Source organism: Lepidochelys olivacea, assembly GCF_965140295.1.
Source record: "Lepidochelys olivacea isolate rLepOli2 genome assembly, chromosome: 11".
In the NCBI taxonomy this organism is placed as follows: Eukaryota; Metazoa; Chordata; order Testudines; family Cheloniidae; genus Lepidochelys; species Lepidochelys olivacea.
In genome coordinates, this window is record NC_140421.1 from 6609816 (window position 1) to 6629149 (window position 19334).

General features: G+C 42.6%; 1 protein-coding gene across 1 annotated transcript in view; it reads right to left on the bottom strand.

Moving 5' to 3' along the window:
* CNTNAP5 (contactin associated protein family member 5) overlaps positions 1 to 19334 on the bottom strand; it is a 414335-nt gene that overhangs the window by 178807 nt on the left and 216194 nt on the right. Inside the window, exons 7-9 of the mRNA XM_084643956.1 lie at positions 17908 to 18051; positions 5994 to 6258; positions 3254 to 3403 (exon numbers count right to left, since the gene is read on the bottom strand). Of these exons, the coding sequence (XP_084500082.1) occupies positions 3254 to 3403; positions 5994 to 6258; positions 17908 to 18051 (559 nt within the window). The remainder of the gene's footprint in view (positions 1 to 3253; positions 3404 to 5993; positions 6259 to 17907; positions 18052 to 19334) is intronic.

Here is a 19334-nt window from a genome sequence, read left to right on the forward strand (position 1 = left end):
ATGAAGAATAGGGTTAAAATGAGCATTTATTTCTGTTGGGACTTCCTGATGGAAGACCTTGGGATCTAATTATTCCTACTGTTTTCTTTCCTTGCCCTCTACAAGCTTGTGTGTTATAAATCCTATGGTAATACAGAAGGAGAGCAGCCAGCCAAGGAAACCAGGCGCAAGGGCTTCCGACATGCTGAGCACAGTGAAATGCCCTTTGTCTTTTTTAAACGCTACAGTCAATAGTTAACTCCTCCCAGAGCAAATGCCGTGCAAAATTTTACAGTTGTTATGGGTCAGATTCTGTCAGGGCTAGGAGCGTGGATGAAATCCGATGGCCAGCTAGGAAGGAAAAGAGAGCAGAGACCAGCGTGTCTACCTCTATGTTTGGACAACTCCTACAGCAGATCAATACTGTATATCAGTCTTACAGTAGTTCTCAGAGGCTTCAAGCAGGCCAAGATCCCACTGTGTTAGATGCAGCAGGGATCTAGAAGGTGACAGTCCCAGTACCAAAGAGTTTACAATCAAAAAGACGAGGGGTAACATTTTCAGAAGTGCCTGAATGACTTAGGGGCCCAAGTGTTGTTTTCAAAAGCAACGTAGGTATTTAGGTGCCTAATGCCTATTGAAAACAGACACCTTGCAACACTGCTGGGAACCCCTCTCCTGGGCTCAGGCGGCTTAGGCACTTGAGGGTTGTTGGTTTTTTTTTTTTTTTTTTCAGGAATGAGTTAGGCATCTGCATTGCGGCCCACAAAACAGCCAGGAGTGGTGGTGCGGCCACCCACCTTATCATTTTTAGCTCAGTAGTTAGAGCGCTCACCTAGGATGTGGGAAATCCAGACCCCAAGCCCCCACCCCCGCTAGGTGGGGAGAAAGGATCTGAACGGGGTCTCCTACCTCTCAGGAGAGTGCTCTAGTCACTAATCTTTGGGATATTCTGATATCGCGCTCCCGCAGTCTGCACCACTGTGGATCAAGAGTGACTGGAGCAAGGGGACTGGGGCTGGGGTCTTCCACCATCAGACTAGAGAGACATTTTCACATTCACTCTCTCTCTCTAGCCCACTAAGAATGTATCCACAGTGGAACAGTCATTGGGCCAGTGAGAGAGAAAATGACTCTAGTCCAGTAGTTATGGCTGGGAGGTGGGAGACCCAGGTTTCAGCCCCAGGCCCCCCTACTCCAATCACTCTCTCATTCAGTGTGTGAGTCGCTCTGGGGCTTAGGTGGGAGATAGGCATCCGGATGCATAGAGTGAGGCAGCAGTGTAGAAGAAGAACCAAAGGTATGGAGGGAACTTTTACCCTGACAACATAGGCACTAAGTAAGTTTAGGGACCTACAGTTTGGAGGGAGTTTTCTGGATCGCAGAGGAGCCAAAACTGGGACTTGGATGCCTAAACCCTAGAATTAGGCATCTATGATTTAGGCAGCTAAAGACCTTCATGAATCTAGACCTGCATTCCTGTAAGAAACAGATTCTCTTCTTGCAGGAAGATGGAATTCTGTGGCTCAGGACCCTCCTTTCATCCACTCAACCTACTGGGGCTCCTAACACACAGACACCTCCCTGATGATGACCCATGCTCCTAAACAGATTAATCTTGAGCGTAGAAGGGCTCTTCATGGGGACTGCATATAGTCAGAATAAGCACATTAGCAATGATCTGTATCATATAGACATGGGCTTATTTGGGAGATTGGCCAAACACAGACCCATCAAATATCAGAATTTCACCCTATATATGAAACTAAAATCTGTCTTTAAAGCACATGGCCTTTCTGAACATCACGCATGATTATGCAGTGTTGTTGTAGCCATGTTGGTCCCAGGATATTAAAGAGACAAGATGGGTGAGGCAATATCTTATATTGGACCAACTTCTGTTGGTGAGAGAGACAAGCTTTTGAGCTTACACAGAGCTCTGAGCTCAAAAGCTTGTCTCTCTCACCAAGAGAATCTGGTCCAATAAAAGATATTGGTCACCCACCTCAAATCACTTATTATTGACATACCATAAGAGGCACTTTCTGTAAAACATAGAAATCTTTACATTAGCCAAAAAAGGCAGATTTTTGGATTTAAACATATGTGGTGTCTATCATGTCAAAGCCCTGAATAAGGATTAGCTTCATAACACCCCTGCATCATTATACTCACTTTAGAGATGGGTAGAGAGAGAGACAGAGATGTTAAGTGCCTCACCCAAACTCAAATTGGTAGACCCAAAAAACAGAACTCAGGAATCCTGCCTCTTTGTCCCCTGCCTAAAATCACTACTGGTAATAGCTCATCTTAAGTGATCACTCTCCTTACAGTGTGTACGATAACACCCATTTTTTCATGTTCTGTGTGTATATAAATCTCCCCACGGTATTTTCCACTGAATGCATCCGATGAAGTGAGCTGTAGCTCACGAAAGCTTATGCTCAAATAAATTGGTTAGTCTCTAAGGTGCCACAAGTCCTCCTTTTCTTTTTGCATAAAACTATATCCCTTGAGCCAAACTTTTTTTTTTTAAAGTTGAAAACATACTCTGCATTTTTTCTGGAATATAGCTGTTAAGGATGACCTGTCCTGGAGAACTCCGGGTAACAGTCTTGTTTGCTTATTCACTTTTATTCCTTTTTTAATTCAAAAGAGAGCAGGCAGGATGGAAAGTTTCGTATTCTGTCCCGGCTTGGTCACATCTCTTTCAACACAACTGTTTGTTTTTTTTTTTCTTACTCTCTCTGTTAAAACGTAATGGCACCGTAACCTCTACATTCAATGGGGAGGCCAGTCAATTCAAAAGTGGGCCAAATGATGGAACCCTTACTCACGGGGCTGCTCGTGAATACAGGAGCTCACTGGAAGGGTTCCTCAATGAGACCTATATTGGGCTCCCAAGTTAAGCAGGGCTGTAGTTATTTAAGGAGCAAAGATGGATCTGGCATACAAAATTGTGATGGTGAGAGTAGGCAGCCTAGCTATGTAGCAGCAGAAGAGGTATTGGTTGTATACCCTGTTGGCTGATGAGAGCCACTCTCTTTCATCCATATTGGTTTCTTTGTTGCTTTCTTCTCTCTCATGTTCACTTGTGCCCCACAGCAGTCCTCTCGTATGACAGACTGCACACCAGCACTGTATGTGTTGCCCCTCATCGTCGGGACAAGAGCCTGCAATTCCAGTTCCTAACTCCCTGCCACACAACACAGAGGGAGAAATGGGCTTTCAAAGCTCCGTCCCTGGCAGGTGAAATCCATCTGAAACAACCTACCTCCGAAATAGTAGCTTTTCCCAGAATAGATCTGCGAGAGGGTGGTTGCATGACCAGCTGCAGCGACGTCGTTATCCAGAGTCAGGGTGATGCGATGCCTTCTGGCATTTATGTTAACTGAATGCCAGAGCCCATCATGGAGATTGCTACCTGGAAGACAAATGCAGAGGGTAAAGGAGAAGGGGGGAGGAGGAGAAGGTGGCGGTGGTGTTCACCAAGCCTCCTTCATGTTCAGTCTCTGACTGCATGGGGAGTAATGAAACAGCCTGGCTGGGAATGCAAAGAGCAGGCAGCAAGAAGAAACCAGCTGAGCTGATGATTTGATGCTTCTCTGCTCAGTCCATTACCTCTGGAAGTGCTGTGAAGTATAACAGGAAGTGGAGAGATTTTCAAGACCTTCTTAAAGGATTTATGAGGACAAGACCCACTGGCTTTCAAAGAGACTTGTGCTCCTAGAGCCCTTTAGCACTTTGCAAAATCCCCATCCCCCCCAATAATGCTAATAAAGACAAAATACCGTCTGGCTATATGGCGGCCCATGTGCATTGTGTTTGACGATTGTGCTCATTGAAAGCCAAGACTTCCACTCGGCACAGCCACTTCTACAGGGAATATTCCTAGGGGATATTGCTAATTGTGTCTTCTCTCTTTTGCGCACCTGTGCAAGGCTGGGGCCAAGCTGACCCTTTGCTTCTTTACTCTGTAAATCTGTGTCAGAATTATGACCCTTCAAATGTTATAACACGTAAGAATCCCAGGTCATCTATCCGAACAGCCTTACAAGTCACTGCACATGATTCTTACTGAACTTACATCAGTGTAAGTCAGAAGTAACTTAACTGCAGTCAATGGAGGTATGTCAGCATAAAACTGGTGCAAGCAAGATCAGAACTGGACTTCTGATATTTATTCTTGCTAATGGGATTCTCACATTAACATTGCTTTTTGGAGGAAGTGAAAAGGATTTTAGTGATAAGTAGAGGCATGTTAACAATTCAAAAATAAGTGCAAAAACTGTGTTGGGAAAATCTCTTAATTCAGAGCCAGGAAATGAGACCATTTCCATAAAAGCTTTTGCTACAGTGTGCACATTTTTCAAGGAAAAACAGGCTAATTTTCCAGGAAAAATGGACCAATTTTCATCCAACATTAGAACTACTTTTAAGTGAAAAACGTTGCTAAGGTCTGAAAATTGTTCAAGAGAAGATGGATCAAATTGGGGGTGGAAATGGGTCTATTTGTGAACAAAAATGCCTTTGCAGGGAGATGTGGACATTTGCAATTTCCCCATGCTTTTCATGTGAATGTAGCCACGTCACCGATATTTTGCAGCTATCTCAGGTTAACGATTTCACAACCAAATTAAATAGCAAAACAATTTGATTTTTTCCCAGCTTCACAAACAACTTCATTGCAAGGCAGGATGAAAGCGCCGTATCCAACCTTTCCTTGGGGGCAACCTGGGACTTTAGCCAGCTTCTTGAAGACTGTCTGTGCAGAGCTCCACCCTCCTTTTACCGTTAACGTTTGCGAACTTTGCAAGATGAACACCAGGGTTCTATCTGACCAACTCTTCCCTGTGAAAGGTTATCAAACGCAGATTTTGGCTCCCTTTAAGAGCCAGGGATTTGTCCAGGTCCAGTTTCTACCCGGCATATTTTAATGTTGATCATTTTATTTACTACTACTTTTTGACTAATGGATTTTTTTTTTTAATTTCTAATCTACCAGCACACTCTTCATTTGCCTTGGGAAATCTGAGTTCAGATCCTAAGTGAAAATGAATTTGCCACATCTCCGACAAGTCCCAGTTTCTTCACAATTCTAATGATGGGAACGCTCTAGGTCATGCCTGGGAGACATCAACAGCGCTATAATGGGAAGCCTGCATGAGATCTGCCCAGACTGTGCTTGGTTCTACCACAGAGAGAGAACAGGCCTATTAGTTAGCCATAGCAGCCAATACAGAGCTGTTCCGTACATTCTATTTTAAGAGTATTTTTTCCCACACTTGGCCCTATTAAAGTCTGCTTTGTGCCATTCCAGCTGTGTAAAGTAGCCTCAGAGCTGGCTTAAGTGGCCAGCTAGATTCTCCTTCCAGTAAGGAATCCTCCAGTGCTGCTGATCAAGCACTACAATCCCTGCACCACCCCCTCCTGGCAGCTCGCAATGAGGGGGTGTACTGGGGTATGGCCTAGAGAAAGGGACATGGCTCTGGGAGTCATTGCAATCAGGCACAAAATGAGAGGTGCCGTAGGGTTTCCCTAAATTCTGGCAGGGGTCGAACTGACCCAACTGGCTCTAGTATTGTTGGGGGTGGCGGGAGGGATAGAGGTGGATTAGAGCCAGTTTTACCCAGTCCTCTCAGGTCCTTTGGGAAATGGAGTTTGATCAAACTCAAGGATCTAGCCCACCTTTTTTAATAGCTGAAAGGATGGGATTTTCACTATTTCTCTGTGGAGGAATGGAAGTTAGTCAGTCTGGTTTTCTACAGAAAATTTAGACTGACTATAAAGAAAGTTGTTCAGCAGATTTAGGCCAGAGCTACCCAGATCCAAGCTTCCTTGGTTCAGGCCCAGCATTAATGTACACAGTCCCGCTATTATTGCTCCAAAGATAAGGTTCAGTTTGGTAAGGAAAAACAAGATCAGACCTTCCCTCAGGTGGTTGTTCTCCCTTTCAATATGGCTGGCCGCAGAGATTAGAAACAGGCACAGGAAAGAGGAGCCAATGAAAGTACCTGCACTGATCTCCATGGAGTTTTCTGCCACTTTCTGTATGACAAGTGTCAACCTGCCAGCGTGAAGGTAAAGCAGGAGAATGCCGGAATCTTCAGACAGCTCCGTGGACAGAAGCATCCCGTCTTTGTTCCACGTTCGAAACTGGAAGCTGACTGATAGCCCATCAATCTGGGGGGTGCCAGGTAACAGCAAATAGCTGCTGCTGGAGCTGAGAAAGGTGATGGGAACAATTGGTGGTTCTGAGCAGGAAAAGGTCACGTTGCCCTAAAAAACAATAAGACGCAAACATGTCAGGCTCTTTTTTTTTTTTTCATTTGGAGACCTGCCAGCTGCTTTAAACACCTACCCTGAAAGCTGGCCTTGATTTGGGGATTATTTTGCTCTCCCATAGGAGTTCTAAACATTGTACATTTATGTCATCTGCACAGGTTGACACCAGCAAGTGTCTTGCTGAGACGCAGTTATGCACCTGATCCTGTTTCAGCTTAGCTCAAAGGTGGATGTTTTGCCATTGACCAAAATGGGAATAGGATCAAACTCTTTTGTCTACCAGATCAGTTGTTCAAGAGATTATACATATGGTGGCTTCTGTGCATTTAGATAGTAGAATTTGTGTTCGGGCAGTGGGTGGGAAACATCACCATGTATTTTTTTTCTTATTTTACATGTATATCTACCACGCCGTAAAAAAATAATGATCCCTTGGATTTATTTAGCACCTCCCAGTATGAAAGACTTCAAAGGGGGCAGAAAAAACTGTTATGTCATTGTTTTGTGCGTTGTTAAACAGCCATCATGTCTCATCCCAGAGCGCTGGCCCTTCAGCAGTGGTGGGCGAAATTGCTCCTCTAATGTGCTTTGTGATCACTGTGGATGAAGAGCACTACCCTAAATGTAATTCTAATTGCATGTTTTTCCCACCACTGAAATGCAGCCACCTCAGGGCTGAAAGGTATTAGCCTTTATGAACTAGTAAAGTTACAGACCAGTTTGTTAGGATGGGAAGACCAATTTATTAAATTAAAACTACTGGAAACATTTATGTAGTCAGAATGTAAGCACCCAAAGTGGAACTTGGCCAATGTTCTTAGACCAGTCTATAGGTCTTGTTACTCCACAAAGCAGTGTAGAAATGAATCGCTGGATGATCCCATTCTGATTAACAATGGTTATGAAGGAGGGCACTGGGCGCTCTTACCCACATCCTTCCCACTGTTGCCTATACAGAAACAATTTTGGGGAAGTTATTTCAATGCTGCATGCTCAACAAAATGATGACAGCCAAGTTAAAATCAAACACATTTCCAATGGTATACTTAGGTTGTTTAGAACCTTTCCCTGCCGGCACTCTCACTGAAATCAGGGGGACTACTTGAGAAGATAGGTACTGACCTACCAGAGTAGCTCCATTCTGAACATTATCTCAGATCTTATTGCAGCCAGTAGGAGAAGAAGATACCTTATTGGGTTTTTTTCCCACCATATTCCATGCTGATTATCTAGCCAGGCCATTTGAGTCAGATAACAAAAACTTAACAATTAATGAGGTCAAAACATATTTACAGAACAACATTTCTTCAAATCTAGAAAATTGCTGCAACCAGCTTGCATGGAACCAAAAAGCTTTGTAAAATACGGGCTGAGGAACCCATTCAAGTGAAATACTTTCTCCATGGTGCAGCCTCTCATTAGAGCTGATATCTCATTCTAACAGCATAATTATAATGAGCAATACATGATTGATATGTAGGAACTTGTATGGTGCTTGAGGAATCCCTTATTGAAATGACAAGACAGGTAATGGAACTATACCCTATCATTTTCAAGACCCTTTCTAGTCTTTCTTTTACACTGGAAATTAATAAAGGGCCAGAAAGAGAATTAAGATCTTACTGGATGAAATAAACTGTTGATGGATTATTTTTTCTAGGTGATGAACCAAAATAAGCAATGGGAAAAGAAAACAGAGGGTATGTCTTGTCAGAATGAAGATTTATATGTTCTAATCCAAAAAGCATCCAAACTTATCTAAGCCTCAGTCACCTGGAAGCTGGGATGGAAATTTCCTCATAACCTCTTAAAAGTTTCTAGTATATCTTGGTTTCATCTAAGTAGGAGATACAAGAAGGGCTACTTTTCTTGGGGTATTTCCTCTTCTGGCCTCAGCCAAAACCAAAAGGCACAAAAACATATGAAAATTACATGAACAAATAAGTAAAGCTGATTGGACTGACGCCTAGAAAAACTGTAAAAATTTGCTCAACATTTTCATATTTTTATAGTCAAAATTAAAAATGCAGAAAAAAAGTGTCTGAAATTTTTACATTGAAAATATTTCAACTAATTCTACAAAAATGTTAGTCGAACTTTCATGGACCTCAAAAAACATACATAGGCTTGAGCTCAGAGAGAATGTTCACTGCTGTTCATATTTTTTCCTGAGCCTTCACCCCCATCTCTCATTAGAAGAAGCAAGCTATTTGCTTCACGAGCAGCAAGCAGGGTGCTAATCTTTGCATGGCATAGCATGGCTAAATGAAGCTAGAGTTTAGATATGGTTTTGTCTCCAAATTCTTTGCAACCGTTACTAACTGGCTGAAATGCACCCCAGAATAAAGCAAGTGTTTCATAGTGCACAGCAAGATTTCAGAATGGGTCAAATTCACTCCTGGTATAAGCCAGCGCAGCTCCATGGATGTCAATGTAGTTACCTCCACTAATAGATCTGCCGAAATAGATTTAGAAAGTGCAGAATACATCATCTGATTGAATTTATATACAGGATTTTAATTACGCAGAATGTAATTTACCTGAGTTTGAATTTGGTCAGGATATTGGAGTAAATGTCCCCATATTTGGAAAATATATCGTGGGATCTTAAGTGCTTCAAGCACACTTTTGTGTCTCATCTGTAAGTCAGCACAACACCTCTTAGCAGCATGCTAAGGTAAGAGTTCAGTATTTACCCAGATGAAAAAGTTACTTACTGAATTACCAGTACCAATTGATTTTGATTGGTCTCCCATCCACATACTAATCTAGACCAAGCCTCCTTAACATCATAGAGTTGACATGAGTCAAACGTTAAAAGGACCTGTCCACAGCTAGCTGCAAAGAATACTACATGAAGTATACTATGTGGAATACTTGATCTACTAAAGTGGGAATGCTTTGCAAAATAAAAGGGGTTAAATTTGCAACACATATTATCCACTAAAGTTATTCCACTGGGTCTAGTCACAAGTAAACAATTCCCTATAAACCTAAATTTCATCAGACCCAGTTGGCCGCAGTTTCAAAACTCTCTCGAGTGCATACAAGACTTTCAGCAAACAGTTGATTTTGCAAATTAACCTAGTTTAACTGAAAAGTAAATGTTCATTGGCAGGGAAACAGGATAAGAAGAGTCTAGTCTCTAGAGATAGATCAGTTATGTACAGCTGCTAGAAACGCCAGCTAACTATCATCAGGCATTTGAGAATTCCATTGAATCCGATGTCTCCAAACTGATTAACTGGGCCTTTAATAAGTAATGAAATCTATTCAAAAAGACTCTTACTGCTATTACAAGTGGAACTCTCTAAATCTATAGAATAAAATGGAGATGTTTAAATATTTCCTAGGCAAATGTGGTTCTGACCCTCACCTCTTAGAGCAGTGTTCTATCACTCTCTATATTGTCAGGGGACACATAGCAGGGTGAGTGTGTCCTAACTTGGCAAAGATGTTGACTAAACAGTTGAAATCATAGCAGACAATAGCACATTAGTGTTCAAGGAAGAGACTAAATATTTTTCTGAGACCCAACTTGAGGATACTGTTGCCATATAGTTGATTGAGATACAAATATGATACCACACAGAGGACCAGATGATTCTGAAGGTCATGATCCTAACCCAAAGCCACCTGGCCTCTTTCCAATGACTTCTCAGGGCTCTGGATCAAACCCTAGAAGAACAGATATTAATGGACCATTCAGCTTTTTCTTGGCCTTTTACATAGTCCTAGCTACTTTTGAAGAAACAGGGGAAACTGCCGCAGTCGGAGTAGGATGAGGCAGGTGGCCAGATGAACCAATGCTGACACATCAGAACACTACAGAATAGTCAACTGAACAAGAAGCCTCTATGTTTAGCCTACCACAGAGATGCAGACCAAGCCGACTGCATGAATAGGGAGAGCAAGCGAAGAACATTTCTGAGCTCTCACTGCCCCTGAAGGAACAGGGGATCTTTATTCTGCTCATTAGCCACTTCGGGGAGAGTACCCAAAGCAGCAGAGAGATGTTTTATCTGGGGAGAGTTAAAGGGAGAGGTCAGATGGCTGGTAAGTGGACAGAGCTCAGATTACCCGAGCATAAGAGATGGCCTCATGTGTGTTAATAACAGAGTAGAGGAGGGTCCTGCTGGCTTTATTTATTTATTTATTTAGAGATTGGGTCCCTGCAAGGAAAAGTATCATTTAACCAAAATAAAGCATTCAATAGACTACAGTATTTTCCCTGTGGGACTCCGGGGGATTAGATGCTTGGCTAAACAGCTCTGAGTTTTCTTTATCTCAGCCTCCTGAGCTTTTAGGGCACAGGCCAACATTGTAACAAAAGATTTTACAGCCTTTGCACTTGCAGTAACTGAACATTATTGCTCCATACTATGCGGCCATAGCAGAGACTAAGTTGCAAATGACAGGAGCAGCTATAAAGCTCATTTGAAAAATTATAAATCATTCCTTCTGGGGAGGGAGCCCAAGCAAGGGAGGGAGGCACGGCAAGAAAAAAAAATTAAACTAATCTATAGCTCACTCAATAGTCTCTCTCCTTCCTTTGATGAGGGAGAGCAAGACTAAAACCAGTCTTTCAAATTCACCTTACTAAGGAGTGAACATAACGGATGAGTTAGCTGAAATTTGCGAATTATCACAACACTGGCTTGTGCTTTATGCCAATCCAGGGCAAACTTGTCTGTGGTTTATTAGATTTTATTCTCTGGAACAAAACACAATAGCAAGGAGATTTTTTTTTTATTATTAAAACTCAGCAATATCCACTTTAAAATAGAAAAGTGCCTGCAAAGCAATTCTGATCAACTTTTTTTTATTAGTTTCTTCACTGAATTTGTTTTCCCCTTTAAACTCTGGGAGTCAAAATATGATAAGGCCAAAGTGGACTGACTAATGGCTTAAACCATGGGAATGAATAGCTCAGATTCCAGCTCCTAACCCTGGCTGAGTAAATTCAATCCTTCCTCCTACACTAGGTATATACTGTACGTAGAATACTATGTAGATTACTAATCACGCATAATTTGGACGAGACTTAAAAACACAAGGTCATTTAATCAGAATGGGGGTTTGCTTTGGCATCCTTAACTGCTTGAATATCATGGTAACAACTAATACACCACTTTCATGGTATGTAGCCATAAAGGGCAGCAGGTGATGTCTCTATTGAAAACTTGTAACTTATTGCTACTCTTAATCATTGTGAGATGTGTATACTGTAATGTTTAAGGAATAATATAACTATAAATTCTTGGAATGAAATTGAGTCACCAGGTAATTATATGTCTCACTGTTGTCACCCCCTCCACCTTGCTAATTATGCAATGCATTGTGCTATTGTCCACTGTTGCAATAACCTTGAAAAGTCAATGGAAAACCATCAAAGATAAACTATAAATACTGAAACCACTTGGAAGTGAAAAGGAATGATATGACAGCAAGAGGATGGTCCTATCTGTAAATAAAGACCCTCCCCCCCCCCGCCCTCCCCCCGAAAAAAGATTCAGTATAGCACAGGGTGGAGAAAGACACTCTACATCCATTCACTGAAGAAGTACCTTGATGAGCAAGGATGCTTTATGACAGACCAGGCCCTAGCTCCCCGGGGCCAGCAAATGCTGCAAAAGACTGAACTTGGGAGTGAGAATCTACTTTATTTGCTCGGAAAAGGTGACTATTAATAAGCGTAGGTCCTTGTGTGCATGCTATGATTTTATTGTGAATGTAACCATTTGTTTCCATCACTCACACAGATTTCTATTTGAATCCCTGCTCTTTTTTAAAATAAATTTATAAAATAAATTTCCTTTTGTTTTACTATAATCGGATTCAAGTTCTGTGTGTCATACAGGAGTGGTGCTCTAAGGTGAAACTGGTAAACTGGGTTTCTCTGTTCCTTTGGGAATGGAGGAGCTGGGATTTCAGAGATCAGGGGCCAGAAACCACAGGGGGATTTAATGTGGATCATGTAAAGTAATGCACATTGGAAAAAATAACCCCAACTATACATACAATTTATCGGGAGGGATAGCTCAGTGGTTTGAGCATTGGCCTGCTAAACCCAGGGATGTGAGTTTAATCCTTGCGGGGGCCATTTAGGAATCTGGGGCAAAAATTGGGGATTGGTCCTGCTTTGAGCAGGGGGTTGAACTAGATGACCTCCTGAAGTCCCTTCCAACCCTGATATTCTATGATTCTATGATATGATGGGGGCTAATTTAGCTACAACTAATCAGGAGAAAGATCTTGGAGTCCTCATGGATAGTTCTCTGAAGACGTCCACACAGTGTGCAGCATCAGTCAAAAAAGGAAGCAGGATGTTAGGAATCATTAAAAAAGGGATAGAGAATAAGATGGAGAATATCTTATTGCCCTTATATAAATCCATTGTATGCCCACATCTTAAACACTGCATACAGATGTGATCCCCTCATCTCAAAAAAGACATACTGGCATTAGAAAAGGTTCAGAAAAGAGCAACTAAAATGATTAGGGGGTTGGAACAGGTCCCATATGAGAAGAGATTAAAGAGGCTAGGACTTTTCAGCTTGGAAAAGAGGAGACTAAGGGGGCATATGATAGAGGTACATAAAATCATGAGTGGTGTGGAGAAAGTGAATAAGGAAAAGTTATTTACTTGTTCCCATAATATAAGAACTAGTGGCCACCAAATGAAATTAATGGGTAGCAGGTTTAAAATAAATAAAAGGAAGAAGTTCTTCACTCAGCGCACAGTCAACCTGTGGAACTCCTTGCCTGAGGAGGTTATGAAGGCTAGGACTATAACAGGGTTTAAAAGAGAACTGGATAAATTCATGGAGGTTAAGTCCATCAATGGCTATTAACCAGGATGGGTAAGAAATGGTGTCCCTAGCCTCTGTTTATCAGAGGGCGGAGATGGATGGCAGGAGAGAGATCACTTGATCATTACCTGTTAGGTTGACTCCCTCTGGAGCACCTGGCATTGGCCACTGTCGGTAGACAGGCTACTGGGCTGGACGGACCTTTGGTCTGACCCAGTATGGCCCTTCTTATGTTCTTAATGGACTCATTTAGCCTCATTTTGAACCTGTTTGATTCAGAGATTCAGAGTTTGATTCAGATGTCATTTAAGTCACATTCTGCTTGAAGAGGCTGTGAAAAAAGGGGCAGATGTGATGAAGAAAGAAAAAATTGAAGTGGAAAACCAAAGTGAACTGGACTCGGCCTAACTATCCATCACAGGGGTCTTGTGGTAGGCCAGGATGCAGTTCCAGCATTTCTCCCCCATGGCCCCACCCGTCTCTGCAGAAGTTATGGTGCACTCTGGAAAACTGAGATCTGGGAAAGCATTGGGGTGATCCACGTCTGACTTCCCTCAATGGCTCCAGCACATTTTTCCTCAGCGTACAAGTTAAAAAATGGTTTGTTTTCCAACTCTCTGACCTGTAAGCACTACTTGGGATATTTAGAAATGACTGGCCTGATTTTAAGAGGTAATAATAAACGCTTATTATAGTGATTAGGCAGAAGGAGACCATGAGTATAGACAAGCAGATTCTTCTCAAGATGATAGTGCCTCAGATCAACTTAACAGAATAGCATGTTTGGAGAGGAATGAATTATTAGTTTACATTCTCCTGTCACTAGGCATTTCTCCTCACTCTTTGATGCTGGCAATTGGTTATTTCCCCAGGGAGCACAGTGATGCATTTGTGTGTCACCACATCCCTCATTATGCTGAATTGTCATTCCCAGATTCAGCATGGCAAGCTGACATGGAATTTCAAGCACACGAGGGCTGACTACACCGGTTTACAATAGGAAATGGAAAAGTCTGACACTTTCCTCTTAGATCTCAAATAGGCTGGGGGTTCTCTATGCTATTTAAAAAATACATCAATATATTTATGAACCTGGGGAATGGGAAGGGGAACAGTCCCTATTTTAAGTGAACACGAACAATGGCACAGTGTCAAGAAACTCAAGAAGCGTCTTTTCTGAAATCTTCTTTCCTACTCCCCATCTACTTCCCCTCCATGTTCTACTCGAGGTCTCTTTCACACAGGTCTGAAAGTCTGGGTGATCTCACTAAAGGCTAAAATGTAGGTCAAAAGCCTAAGACTAGGCAGATATGGGGTAGAACCAGGAGGCCAGATGCTCTGTTATGTCCAACTTCTGATGGATGCAGCAGAGATGAGGGATGGTTACAGCTTCCTGACCCACTGCCGGCCCTCTAATCTGTACTAGCTAGATATGGTGCCTCATTGACCATCTACAAGCTCGGGAGTGCCGGAGTGCAACCACCTGTGGAACTCTTTGACAGAGGATGTTGTGAAGGCCAAGATTATAACTGGGTTCAAAAAAGAACTAGATAAGTTTATGGAGGTCAGGTCCAACAATGGCAATTATCCAGGATGGGCAGGGATGGTGTCCCTAGCCTCTGTTTGCCAGAAGCTGGGAATGGGCAACAGGGGATGGCTCAATAGACGATGACTTGTTCTGTTCATTCCCTCTGAAGCACCTGGCATTGGCCACTGTCGGAAGACACAATCTTGGGCTGGATGGACCTTTGGTCTGAACCAGTCTGGCTGTTCTTATGTTCTTATCATCATGTTCTCTCCATACCCGCTCTCCACTAAGTGGGTCAAGAACTGATGGGAGGCTTGCACAGGAGCTAGCTTTACACCAGCTGTAGACTCCCCAGGGCTGGCCAGTCTCTACTGCCTGGGCAACATAAAAGGAGTGGGGCAGAGCAGAAAACCTGCTCCAGCAGCTAAATTAGGCTCTCTAAGAGACTGGGTGATTTTTTAAGTGTTTGTAAAAGCCACCCAGGGACGATTGGTGAACATGAGATTTCATCCCTAAGTGGTGGTGGTGGTGCTGATGGTTATGGAAGTTTGACAACTCTTTCCAACCCAAACCAGTGAACATTTAAGAGATGGAATGCCAAGACTCTATACGACGGTTATCAAGGTCAAGGACTGAAGAGGAAAATCTACCAGCGTGGAAAGAAAAAGCTCCCTGGAGAGAAGGCACTAACATTGCATGGGATGACCAAGCAGAACGGATACAGGTTGAACAAGACAGGCAGGGAAATCCAAAGGCAAATTCCAGTTCAGAAGAGACAGATTGCCTCATTGTCTCCAGGCCTTTCCCGAAGGACATTTATTGCATGTCCAATGACTACAAATGAGTTGCAGAAAAGGACAAGTGCAATGATAATAAAATGCACCATCCAAGCATAGAATCATAGAATATCAGGGTTGGAAGGGACCCCAGAAGGTCATCTAGTCCAACCCCCTGCTCAAAGCATACTGTCTAAATGGAGGGTTTATATTGTCAGTCTGCGTTTTCTCTCCCTTGCACTGGGTGTAGCCATTTGGGGGGCCATTCCTCTTATCAAGCAGGGTTTTTTTTTTTCACCAAGAGGTCTGTGCCTTTGGAGTTGAAGTGTCGTCATTCTTCCCAGCTCAAAAAAGACCCATATTGTGACAAAACCAGAGGCTGATGGATGTACCACTGCTCACAAGACTGGCTCACTTCCTCTGGTTCATATTTACATTTTGCTACTGTATACTAGATGGAAGATGACAAAACAGAGACTTGTCCATTCAAGTCTGCCTCCATTTTGGAGGGAAAAGCCATTTTGGTCAGGAATGATGACTTTTCTAGTTTAATACTTGTGGATCTGGGTTTAGACTGTCAGTTGGGAGACAGTAATTTGTCATTTGCCTCCAGGACTAAACAGAGTCTCTACTGAAAATAGAATAGAAGGGGTCATACTCCCTTGTGCCTTGGAAAAACACTTTGTTAATACAGTTGCTTTGACAGCTTGAATGACAAAGTGGACTGATGGGCAGAAGGTAAGCAAAGGAAAATTTGTGAGCAGAACTTTTTGGACCACGGTACAGAATAGTTTCCACAGGTGTTAAACTTACAGGGACTCAGGTATACAATGGACTGTTTGAAGTGGAGAGCCAAAGTTTGTGCTATACTTCATTGTGTGCCTTTGCCATTCCCCTTCACCATGTTTTCCCATTCAGCGCTACCTCACAAAGCACAGTAACATAAAGCAAAGCCCAAGCACAACTCGGGGAAGTCACAGAAATTTCAGAGTGACTTTCTGACACTCTGGGCATGTGGAATCATCACTTGAAGACCACGATTGAGTTGAAGTACAGGCCTTTTGTCCCACAAGACCTTTGATAAGGCAGAAGCTCTTTTCAGTGTTTCAGAACCAAATCCTCTGAGTCAGTGAAATACTACGGTGAGGAGAGAATTGTGGAGGTCCTGTAGCGCCTGAGTCATGGAGGAGGTAGGAATTGTGCCTGTGAAAATCAAAATGCCTTGTGGGGATGTGGGGGCTGAAACTGTTGGAAAGAATATGCTTAGCAATGTCAACTTCTACACATGTACAATAGACTTTTACCCAAGACTCCATGTAGTGCAAGTTGGAATGCTGTGAGGGTAGGACCCTGGCCATGTATTCTAGACATGCAATTTAAAGGGGCGTAAAAAGTGTGATTTCCAGATCACTGATCCAACACGTACATAATGCCGGCATAAAATATACTAATGTGTCTCTTTTGATACTTAGGGCTGCATCACTCATAAGTTCATTTAGAAGTCAATGTTTTGCCTCCGTGTTTTGCCTATTTTTAAAAATATATGTGGGAAGTTCTCCAAGGAAATATTATTGTCCAACCTTCCAACACATGCGGCCTGAGTAAATCCCTCAGGATATAAAAACAATCACAATGGTGTTTTTTTAAAAATCCTGAACACTAGAGTAGAGTGGACCATTCTCTTTCCTTATGAAGTTAAGGGTCCCTCAGTTTCTTCCTGGAATGTGCAAATTCATGAGACACTTCCTCAGCAGGTCCAATGTTCCTAATATGTATATTTCTTTTACTGTTCCTTGCCCTTTTGAATAAGATAAATAGAGCTAGTTGAAATGTTTCACATTTTGAAATTTCAGTGAAATTGTGACTTTCAAGATAAAAACAATCAAAAAAATACCCCAGAAAAACATTTTGATGACATTTCCGCCAGTCTCTTTTCCTCATTGCCTCAGCTACAGAATTCGTCAACAATTTCCAAAACTCAACATTTTGGATATATGGGGGTGGTGGGGTACGAGTGAAGCAAATTGAAACATATTTGAAAATAAGTGTGGCAATTTCCCCCCCCCAGCAAGGTAAGCTCAAGCTGTGGGCCAGATTTTGATACCCTCTCACAATGAATAGCAGCGAGACTACTCAGGGAATAAGGTTTTATTCAAAGTCAGTAGGAGAATGAGAATCTGACTACTGCTTTTATTACTTTAGATGGCCTAAGAGAATCTTTTGAGAGACCCAGGGACTTCGATCCAAACTTAATTCACTGGAGGAGGAGTAAAAAGTTTCCTCCAACTCAGCTTCCCCAGATTCAAGTATAGCTGGAAATGAGTAAAGACAGCTAATTTGTGCATGTACCTTTGAACAGCTCTCTTGGTGTTGCAGCAGGCTAGGTGAATATCCTTTTAACTAATTATACACATAAGGGTCTAATCTAAGATGCAATCATTTGGCAGAAGGGACAGCACTTGTCAATAGCTGGGACTGGAAGGAAGTGATGAATCAAAGAAGAAAAACAGACACATCTGATTCTCACCACAGTGTAGATCTGAGGTTTACGCCTTTTTGCCAGGTCAATTATATTGACTCCATTGTAATATAGGTTCTCGATGCATCCAAGGAAATTTTTCTTCAGGAAGGTTCCTGGCTTTCCTGGGACTGGGATCCCCCCGAAACTGAGCTTTGGGAAAGAACAAAGACAACACTCAGTTGCAACTCCAAAATGTAGGGGAAAGGAATAAGTGAAGTGTATCGAGAGAGGCGCTGAAGTTACATACACAGGATCAGGCAAGGAAGGCTAGAGCATGGCTCAGTGGTTAGGGTATGGAAGTGGGACTAAGGTGCCCTGTGTTCTCTTCCTGGATCTGACACTGACCTACAATTTAACCTTGGGCAAGTCATTTCACCTCTCCGTTTCCACTCTCATCCTTTGTCTGCTGTGTACTTGGACTCTAAACTCTCACTATGTGCATATACAGCCCCTAGTACAGTAGGGCTTTGATTTCAGTTGGGACCTCTAATAATCCTCATGGCAATTGGTGGAGATAGCAAATGCAAACAATAAATAAGGGCTAGTGGGGGGCAGGTTTAGGGCACTGTGATTTAGAGAACTCTCCCCTCTGTTCAACGTAGACAATAATACTTTAGGATGTTGTTGTGAAGCTCTGTTCATTAAGGGACTGCTTGTGTTCGACCCCTGGTGAGGTTGCAAGGAACATTCCCCCGTGAAAAGTGCAGACACACCAGCATTCTGCACTGCATGGAGTGCCAGGACAGCTCTTCTGGGAGAAAATGACCCCGTGTTAAATCACATTGCCTTCATATTAAAGTAGAGACACCAGATGATTTCTATTAACAATCAGCACAATTGGTGACTAAACCATTTCAGAATACAGAGGGGGACACTAAACTGCCAGCATTGTGATGCATACAATATCCAGTTCCAATCATTTGATATAATAAAAAACATCAGGATGTCTCTGATGTTACCTGCTGATGGGGGCTAAGCTGCAAAAGGCCTTTTCACTGACAATGGAAGGTAGCCATAGAACACCCTCTGTCAGGCAACACCGAGGGGCCTTCTTAAGTGAAATTTTGATAAGACTGTATCCAAACCGTGGCCACCTGCGACTTCACTGTTATCACCATGCTGCTTGCAAGGGCAGCTTGGAACTTCACAACAGCAGGAGGGATAGAACTCAGATCTTTCTGCTCCAAAACAGCACGGGCCCTGCCACATCAGCTAAAGGAGATTCCCCGTTTCACCTTAGCTATACAGGCTACGTGATATAATTAAGTAGTTCTGATTCCATCCAACAGAGGGCAGCGGCACACCAATACCACCCATCTGTTAGTAAAAACAATGTGTTTATTGTACGTCAACATGACAACTTAGAGTGAAAATTCACTGCACTTGGGTTGAGCAGCATATTTGAGTTGTAAAGTGTTGCAGATTATACATTA